The 10460-nt window shown below is 29.6% G+C and overlaps 1 protein-coding gene across 2 annotated transcripts; it reads right to left on the reverse strand.

Moving 5' to 3' along the window:
* Nucleotides 1–4073: 4073 nt before the first annotated feature.
* Nucleotides 4074–8805, reverse strand: LOC107928698 (ALBINO3-like protein 1, chloroplastic). Of its 2 annotated transcripts, none has more exons than XM_016859953.2 (12): nt 8155–8805; nt 7952–8062; nt 7670–7744; nt 7368–7428; nt 6822–6895; nt 6629–6733; nt 6385–6492; nt 5859–5962; nt 5524–5730; nt 5134–5443; nt 4454–4569; nt 4074–4350 (listed from the first exon to the last, which is right to left on the reverse strand). In XM_016859953.2, exons 1-11 carry the CDS (start codon nt 8518–8520, stop codon nt 4486–4488), a joined length of 1605 nt encoding a protein of 534 aa, XP_016715442.1. In that variant the 5' UTR covers nt 8521–8805; the 3' UTR covers nt 4074–4350; nt 4454–4485. The 2 variants fall into 2 exon arrangements, with proteins under 2 accessions (XP_016715442.1, XP_016715443.1); XM_016859954.2 differs by having other exon boundaries at nt 4465–4569; nt 8155–8773.
* Nucleotides 8806–10460: the final 1655 nt, after the last annotated feature.

Raw genomic sequence — 10460 nt, forward strand, 5'->3', positions numbered from 1 at the left:
TCCAATATAGTGCACTTAGCCACCAAAAGGTTATGACTTTTTTAACACCTCTTACTCAATCCAATAAGAGATTCGGGGAAGGAATGTCACATTAAAAATTTTCAAAATTTTTTATAACATTCAAGCATCTAATTTACTATTATTGAAGTCAATTTCAACCTTTGAAATTCAATACCGTCTTTAACATCAAAACTTATACATGTATCCACCATTCAAGCTTATTTCATAGCCTTAAGACTCAGTTTAAACTATGGTTACTAATTTATCACAATTTCATATACACAAATCAAACAAATATCACAAATCATAATCATTCTAACTTACCAATTTCAAATTTCTATCATTTAATTTCATGCATATTTAGTTATCAAATATTTCATGGAATCAAGTATATAATTATTTTGTCCATATTTATACTTAAATGTTTCAAAATTTACAAAACAGTCCCTATACTTAAGATTTTACAATTTTTTTACAAAGTAGTCCCTATAATTTAAATTTATATTTTTATGATTTAGTCCCTAAAATCTCAAATTTACACAATTTTACAATTTAGTTCCTAAAAATTAGATTTTCTTATTTTATAGTTCAGTCCTCAAACTCAAATTTTGAAATCTTTACAATTTTGTCCCTATTTCTATTTTTGTCAAAATTGAACACTTTATTCATTAAAATTTTAATTCTATACATATGTCAGTCGTTTCTAATCTATCTAATATAATTAATCAAAATTCAAATCATCATTTGCTTAATTTACTAAATATTCAATTTAGATTTATCACTTATTATATCTATTTTTTTAAGTTCAAATTTTCCTTATTCCAAATAATCATCATATTTTTTTTTCATACAATAATATTTTTTCCATCATTCTAACACATGAATAATATAAACATTCATCAATATAACTTCATAACTTTAATTTCTCATATACTTAATAAATTTACCAACCATGCTTATTTTGAATTACTAACATAAAATCAATCATAAAATCATCCATCATTCTTTCTATACTTTTGACAAAATATTTCCATAAATAATAACATACAAATTAAATCCACATATTTAATACTTTATAAATATACATCAAATTATATACTTGAGTTGTTACGTCGTGGTCATCATCATCATCATCATCATTTAAACAACTTACTTTAATTTATCCATTAATTTCTTCAAATAACCATGTTCTTTTCCACTTCCAACATCCATTTTCAAGCTTCTGGATTATCTTTGGATTTGAAATCTTTCTTTATTTTCATAAAATTTCAAATATTTTTAAACTAAAAAATATTCTTGAATAAAAAAGGATTAAATTGAATAAAATAAAAAAAATTCTTCTTCATTTTCTCTCCCTTCTATGTACCCCACGTTGAGATGAGAATGATTTTTCTTCTATCTTGTAGATATTTCTTTTACTTTTATCTATTTTATTTGTTTTTTTATCATTTAATTAATTAAACTAATGTTTATGATTTAATATTTAATCCATCAAAGTATCTCTTTTATTTTAATTAAATATTAAAAATAATCTTTAATGGTAAAAAGATAAAAATGCATTCTAACTAATTTAAAATTTAAACATAAGGGAAATTTGATCATTCTTTTTTTTAATTATATAAAATAAGCAAAAAATGTAGTTTTCATTCACTTGCTGTGGTTGAGCCTTCCCCATTAGTATAATCTACATTTTTCTTTTTCTTTTTTTCTTTTTTTAATTTCATCCATTTATTTTATCAATCAATCAAAATTCAACAAATTTCATTCTAATCACTACTCCTTTTCATCATGCATGGACACCCAGCATACTTATGTGTAAAAACATAGCATTATGTCCTTTGGTAATACCTAATCATGGTAAAATTGCAAAATATGTCCCTTTTTCATAAATTTGTTAAATTATACTTTGATCTTTAAAATTTCTTTTTATTCAATTTAGTTCATACCTTGATTTTTCAATTCCCAATATCAGTATATCTTCTTGTCACTTTCATAAAAAAATATTTATTCGGTCACACCTTTTCTTCATATGGTTAATTTCACTTTTATTCCTCAAACTTTCATAAAATTTCAATTTAATCTTTACTAAAATTTCACTATTCATACTTGCTTTTTTTTTTATCTACTTTAGTTATACTAGTATTAATTTATTAATCACTCTTAACTTCTCATAAATTTTATTATTATTTAAACATTATTATTAATGGTATCAAGATTTTTAAGGTGTTTCAACTTTTTTTCTACGACACTTTGTATTATGACCTTTTTGAAACAACATTTGGTCACCTTCATGAATTGAGTACACTACATAGATAATAACTTGACTATATAAAATTTTCATTTTAAGCACCCAAAATAAAAAGTTTACAATTTAAACACCAATATTGCATAGTTCAGTTATTTTGATCACTCTTGTTTAGAAGTGATCATGGGCCGAGTTGGGCCAAACCTCAACAAATCTTTAAATTCGTTTTCTAGGCTCGAGCTCAACTTGGCCTGAAAAAATAGACCTAAAATTTTGGGCAAGCCCGGCCCAGATAAAATTCCTAAAACCCTAGCCCGACTCGACCCACCCGTATTAATTTTTTCTAATAATAGTTTTATATAAAAATAAATTTAAAAAATATAATACATCAAATACACTAAAAAAATTAAAATAAATGTTTCCCAACAAATTAAAAATAAATTTTAAAAAAATATTTATACTTAAATAACACTAAAATAGGTGTAACTTATCAAGCCAATGCCTCTAAAATAATAGAAAAATTAACAATAAAACAATAATTGTATAATACCAAAATAACAACAAAATAGTGACAATATAATAGCGAAATAACAACAAAACAACAAAACACCGGAGCAAAACAGTGAAAACAATAGACAAAACACAACAACAATTCCTTTTTCTTTTTTTTTCGTAAATACGGGTCGAGCTCAAGCAAAAAAAAAAAGCTTACCCGAGGTTAACCAATTTAGAAAACGAGCTTCGTTTTTTGCCCAAACCCATTTTTTGAATCTATATTTTTTCCCAAATCTTCCCACTTTCTGAGTAGACCGTCGAGCCGTGTCCGAGCAGCCCGACCCATGATCAGGTCTACTCCTGTTAAAAGCACAAATGGTAAGTTGATGCGGCAGTTAAGAAAATTAATATAGTAACAGTTTTAGCCCTTAATTTTTACATATTATATCAATGTCATAGTTTAAAAAAAACTAATCCTTAAAATTTACAAATATTTTCAATTTGATTCTAATTCTAAAAAAACAAAATAAAAAACTATATAAAAATACGTAAATATTTTCAAAATAATAAATTGAAAATATATACATAATAAAAATGTTTTGAAAATTATATTAATAAATTTGGGGATCATCTTTTAAGGTTCACTTGTAAACACTTCCAAACCCACCAGTTCCATGCAAAAAATTTGGGTCAAACAAAGCAAAAAATCTCTCCGCCCCGTTATTACTTTGCCCCGATTTTTAGAATTACTATTTTACTTCTTATAATATTCTATGTATTTTATAAAAATACATAAAATATTATAAGAAAAATCTTTTATACATTATAAACTACCTTAATTATAAAAAAAAACTAAATATGTGAATATATTATATATATTTGATAGATATTTATCTTATACGTTTACTAAAAATTATATTCTTAAATAAATTAGACATAATTTTATAATATTTAATTAAAAAAATAGTAAGAACAGCTAAGAAAATTCTGGATATAAGCAACCTCCATAGACGTGGATGTTTTCAACATGTAAAGATGGATGAAACAATTATCGCCTCCGCCCTCCATCGCCATAGCTACATAAACCTTTGCCAAGCAATTTTCTTTGGTGGAATAGATTTTATAATACAACTGCCTCAGTTGACTATTTTTAGTCTTCTACCTCAGTTGTTTTAAATATTTTAATTAATCAAAAAAAAATATCACTAATATATTTTAAATAATAAGTCAGTTGAAAATTTTGATAACAAAAAGTAAAAATGGGACAACTTTATTGGGAGAGTAATTCAAGCATGAGTGTGCAGAACATAGCATAAATCAGAACATTTACTCGTAATTTTGAACTTGTACGATAATAATCATTTTATCGAACCAGTAATGTAACGTTTGAGCTCTTCCAAGTTACAACTTATAACAAGTATTATATCATGTCAAACATCAAAATCTTACATTTTCTTGTATCTTTGCTTGTTTAGTTGTTTCTGCAAATGCGTTGTGTGTGAAATGAACCAGATATCATATCAGCAAAAGGCAACATACCTTCCATCTAAAGAAACGCCATTAAAGCCCAGAGATACTTGATTTCTAATGTAGTAGCCATGGTTGATGAGCTGTATGGATGGAAACAGCAAGAGTTTCAATCAGCCACCCTTTATCCAATTTAACAGGCAAATCAACAGAGCATCTCACTCTTAGCTGACTCGAGATACCAACTTTATAGTTACCATTTTTCTCTGCTTTTTGGGTCACTCCCTTGTGTTTCCCTGCATGTCTTCTTCAGAAGATTTGTTGTTTGAAGTGGCTGCACTTGTGTATACTTCAACTGCTTCCTAAAATACAGTAGATTTCAAAATAATTAGAAGGGGTTAACAACAAATGTAAGAAAATAAAAAGCCTTTTCTCACATACAGCACTTAAGATTTATACTAAAGGACACATGTAAACGTAAATCCTACAATCGATCAAATGATGGAAGGGAGGGAGGATGAAAGGATAACGTAGTTCATACCGACTACAAAACAATGAAATGAAAAGAATAAAAACTACGAGAGGAGAATATGATATGCTGTTGTGAGATCTGATCTGGATAAAATAGGCGTTATTGGAAGATGAATAAGAAACAATGCAAAATTATGATTCAAGTTGATTGAACATGCATGGATTGCAGACTACAAGACACATGCAAGGGAAGGCCTAAACATTATATTGCCCTCTAGCAGACCCTAGCTGCACTTTTCTTTTCCTGAATAACTTGATTTAAATTTCTCTATAACATGAAACAATCATTTATGATCACTTGCAATTAAGCAGCAAATAACTCTCAGTGATTTTCTTTCTATGCGAGGGAACAAACAAGATTCAAGAGTTTTTTGTGAGCCAACTGACAGTTATACCTTCTCTGCATGTTCCAAGTATTCATTGTTATTGCTAAATGAAGAAACCTTTTGATTTTCCTTCAACTCTGGACTCGTGAGGTCCCCATTCACACCTCCTACATTGGAGGAACCCTGGCCTATCACAGATTGATGTTTCTCATTCTTTTTAGTGCTTAAGCCAGTTCCAGAACCATTTTCCTTATCAAAGACTGTCTCATTTCTCTCATTGGTTAATTGATCAGCTTTAGCTGCTGCCTCTTGAGCTTTCCTCCTTTCTTCTTCTTGTTGCTGTTTTCTTCTCGCCTCTTGCTCCTTTAGCTGCTTAAATCTGGAAGATACAAAAGATCAGATCTACAAGCAACAGCAAGAACAAGAAGAAATTTCCACAGTTCAAAAAGTTACAGGTACCGTTCTCCAGGGCGCAGCCCCTCGGGTGTCAACTTTTCTTCTAGTTTGGCCTCTTTTCTGGTAGCATTCAATTCAGAGAGAGACTTCTGAAGGCGAGCTTGCTCTTCATTGATGATATCATCATTAAGTTGCTTTGCCGGATTCTTTACTCCCCCTAACTTTTGAAGCCACACTTGTTGTGCTGTGCTTAATATGTTATTTGTGAACCTGCAAATGCATTATTAATATTAACAAAAATAGGAGAGGCTTTGATAAGGAAAGATACAAAAAGCAATGCGACATAAGTGGTGTATCTTTTATACTTTAGACAAAGGAAAGGCTTTGCATCTGCTCACCAATATAAACTTAGACCAGAAGGAACTGAAAGAGCAAAATAACCAATCATTAAAGGTAGGAACTTTGTCAGCGCTTGAGAGTTCTTCATGTTTGGATCATTGCTCTAAAGAAAAGTTCGAGAAAAAGTTAGGTTATGGTAAATCAGTTCCACTCTCAATTTAAGTAGTTTATACAGCATAAAGCTGAAAGCTTCCTAAGCCTTCTAAAAGCTAAATGAAAATAAGTATTAAACAATTAGCAGTATTTATAAAAGAAACAATACTTGACAAATTCCCCAAACAATACAAGACAATAACTCAAGCAACATCATTATTACAAAACATCAGAATATCTCTCGCACTCTAATCAACATCTTTGAGGTATGCCATATGGAAACATGAAGGGACATTAAAAATAGCTTTCACAATATTAACAAATTGTTTTTAAGAAAATAAATTATCTTGAATTTGAATCTTAATAGTAAGTTACGTCATTGCACAAAAAACTGACATACAAGGTTGGCTACTTAATGATGGAATCACTGACCTGTGCAGATTGCATGATTTGGACAGAAACGTACTGTGAGATAACCAGCAAAATGGGCAACACAAGATATGCAAATGTATCTGACCATCCAAGAGGTGGGTGTCCATCCTAAGAAAACAACCGCAAGATCATGAATCAGAAAAAATACCAGAGCTTTCAAAGAATTTCATAGTCAGACAAGAGACATCGAACATTAAATTAACAGAGTTTTAGTAGAAAATTAACTGCGATAATGAGTACTTACTACAAAAGGGAAAAGCCAAGAGATGCCACTGCCATTCTGTCGAGCAGCAATTGTGGTTGGACCGGCCAAGGAGGGTATCCAAAAGAAGCCTTCTGTGAGGAGACCCTTAAATGTAAACATAAGGTTAGACATGAGAGATAGCTAAAGACAACAGAAGTTTAAAATGAGTAAACCAACATGGATAGCATGTTACCTCATCCGCCACATTTGACAGGGCTCTATAAAGCCCAATCCAAACCGGAATTGTCGCAAGTGTGGGAAGGCAACCTGCAGAAAGAGAAAAATGAAAAGATAACTAAGGAATTACATACAAATTACAAATTATTAAAGGTGTCATGATGCAGAAAATAACTAAGACAAATTTTTACAAAGTAAACAAATGCAACAAGAAGTGCGACGCCGTGCCTCTCTTTCACATGTGCTTTTGACATGCCTCATCAGTAAAGGTCGAAAGGGCATTAAAACAGGATATAATAACATTCCATTAACTACTATTTCATTCCCTATTCCAAGATTTGACCTTCTGACAAACAAACAAGTCCAAAACTTTGTTAAAACCCTAGAATAGAGATAAAACATAATGGAAACACAAAAGATACAACTGATGAAAAGGCTAAATACATAAAAGAATGCATGTGGAATTCAAAATCTTTAGGAATTTAAAACAAAGGGTGGATTATTTGGAATCTAACAGGTTACAGAAAAGCAATGCGATATGAATAAGATGCATTTAAATTACCTGCTAATGGGTTTATCCCTGCCAGTTTATATAGTCGAGCAGTTTCAAGCTGAATTCTCTCCTGCAAGTATAAAAGAAAAGTAGCCCAAAGATCAAAATGGCTCAAGCCTACCTGAAATAAACTCTACATCATACAAACCCAAAGCTCTAAACATTCAATTTACACACTCTTTTTCTTCCTTTCTTCTTTTAAAGCTAAAGCAACGAGCAATACTGAGCATCCATTTCATTTATCATAACTAGCAACTAGAACTATGCCCTGTTTCAAAACATCCCCGCTTAAACTAAAAGCAAACTTTCACCTGATCTCCAGCATACCGCTGCTGAATAGCCTTTATTTGAGGCTGTAATGATCGCATGGCCATTGCAGACTCTACCTGTAAGCAAAATTGGAAATTGAGAATAACTTGACAGAACTCAAGTCAGTTTTTTTTTTTTTCACTATGAATAAAACTAACTTAAAATTCAAAAAGAAAAACCCAAAAAATTAGTAATAAAAAAATATCAACCGGAGAGTTAACATTCTTTCTTTTCGTAACTTGTTTCTTTATTTCGTTTGGTTTTATTTATCTGAAACAACAAACCTGCTTCCTAGTCAAAGGAAAAGTAGCAGCCTTAACAAGCACAGTCAGAAGTATAATTGCAAAACCATAAGCGTAAGGAACATGCAAAGCCGATAACCCATCTTTCAAGACCTGGTTGAAATCAATACAAATAAACACTAATTCATTACCCCAGAACTTCAAAACGAAAAACAAAAGAAAGAATAACCGTTTTCTTAAATTACCTTCAAAACAGTTTCCATGGAATTGGCAATTCCAGAAAGCCAATCATTATTTTGTTTACTAGTAGCACTAGTGGTTGTAGCAATGGTGTCGGAAGACGAAACAGAAGCATCAGCAATCGTATAAAGAAGGCTTTCAGCTCTAGTGAACAGCTCTCTGAGAACACCTTCGGAAGCCTCCGGGTCGGGCAAGAGTCCGGGTTTGAACCCAAACTTGGCCACGGATAGGGAACCACGAAGGAACTGCCCGCGAGCAGAAAAACCAGGAAATTGAGGTCGATTTAAAAGAGGATTAGGGGGTCCGGTTCGGTCAAGGAAAGGAGATAGAACGAGGGGCATGTTAGGTCTGAACGAGGGAGAAAAGGCCATTTAAAAAAGAAAAAAAAGAATAAAAGAAAACAGGAAAACCCTAGACTTATAACTGCAAAGGCTTTTGTCAAAGCTTGGTCTTCTGGAATTGATGGGGATTTGAATTTGAGGGAGATATCAGATATGGCAGCGGAACATATTTTTGTTTTTTTCTTTTTCTTTAATGGAAAAAAATCCGAGGAAGTAGGCGATGATGGGGATCCATTAAAAATACCTTCCATTAATATATCATTTTATAAACCCTTCCTATTGATGGATAGGTGGATAGGTTTAGGGTTTAGCTTTTCAAAACTATTTTTGGGCAAAAGTGTTTTTTAGGATCAAATTTATTTTTAAACACATAATTTTTGGGCTAAACGTGCTTTTAAACTCAAAAGTTTTTGCTTTTCGGAAAACACTTTGGAAGCTACATTTTTAATCATTATTTATATTATGTAAGATTTATATTAAATATATAATTTTTTATTAAATTTTATTTCAAATATATAAATTTATATATTCAAATATAAATTACATATTCAAATTAAAATTTAAAATTAATTAATATTAATTCCTTATAAATATTTAAAATTTATATTTCATATATTAAAATATTAATAATGAGTTAAAATAAGTTGTTTTTTATATTTTTATTAAAATATTATAATATTAATGAATTCGAACATTATTTAAATGTATTTTTCTACTTTACAATATTATATCCATTTTTCAAGAGCACTTTTTAACAATAATATTAAACACTTAGATTTTAAATCAAACTTTTTGAAAGCAATAAAAAACTAATTAAACTATTTTTTATTTTATGTTAGGTATATAATTTTTTTTGTTAAATAAAAAACTTAAATTATAATTCTGAGACCATTATGAATCTAATCATAAGTTAATTAAGAATTGACACGTGTCATTTTAATTATACTAGTTTTCAGGTAATGTGCATTGTTTTAAGTGTTTATTTTTAAAATTTATTTAATAATATATTCTTATAATTTTTAAAATATAGTTTTACTAATTAAATGAGAATTAATTTAATTTATACTAGAAATTCTATCACACGTACATGCATGTGTAAACCATGAATTTAGGACACAAATTTATGTTTAAAAATAACATACAATAAACAATGAAAACTAATTAAACATAATAACATTATTAATATATACAACTTATAGAGGTAATAGAGTGTACATAATAAAACAAAAATGTATAAAAAATTTCAAAATAAAACTTGAGTAGTAAATTAAAAGTTTTACTCATGCAATTGGCTTGAGTTTGAATCCCACCATATACATATACATATTTTTATTAGTACAAATCAATAGACTACCCATTTAAAGTATCCCTTGCCTAGAGGCAAATACTCGTACCAATTGTAGACAATTGTAATTGGAAGAACTTAAAATGAAATCCATCCACTCTTGGAGACTTGAGAGGCACCATACTTAAGTCTTCATCTCACTAGAGTTTGACTATGAAAGTTTTTTGTACTACGGTCTCCTTAAACAAGCCAATCACTTTTTGACTTATGTTTCCGCAACTTTTCCTCTTGGTCCAAAATTTCTTCTAATTCTATTCGATATCTCATTTCATGATCTCTAAGCCTCTCAGATTCCTAATGCTCGACCATACATCGATCTTTTTCAAGATATAAGGAATTTTTGTTCCACTCAAAGATTGTATTAGAAAATTCCTACAAATCAGAGGTTATGATCTCTTCATTTCACCATCTTTCTGATGTGGATGCTTTTATTGGAAAACAATATCAGAGAATGAATAGAAAGAGATACAACAACAATTAGAGTTTTAGTTTTATTTATTTTCTTTATTTTATCAATTTTTTATTAGAGTTTTAGTTTTACTTATTTTCTCTATTATATTAGGTTTTTATTAGAGTTTTGGTAGTCAAGATCCTATAAGTTAGGAATTTTATTTTATGTCAACTA

The sequence above is a fragment of the Gossypium hirsutum genome, chromosome A12 (assembly GCF_007990345.1).
Source record: "Gossypium hirsutum isolate 1008001.06 chromosome A12, Gossypium_hirsutum_v2.1, whole genome shotgun sequence".
In the NCBI taxonomy this organism is placed as follows: Eukaryota; Viridiplantae; Streptophyta; class Magnoliopsida; order Malvales; family Malvaceae; genus Gossypium; species Gossypium hirsutum.

Coding starts and splice junctions, on each gene's coding strand:
- LOC107928698 (XM_016859953.2), bottom strand. CDS start 8,520: ATGGCCTTTTCTCCCTCGTTCAGACCTAACATGCCCCTCGTTCTATCT. Junction 6,734..6,821: donor TGTCAAATGTGGCGGATGAG/GTAACATGCTAT, acceptor TTTACATTTAAG/GGTCTCCTCACAGAAGGCTT. Junction 5,963..6,384: donor AAATCATGCAATCTGCACAG/GTCAGTGATTCC, acceptor ACTTTTCTTTAG/AGCAATGATCCAAACATGAA.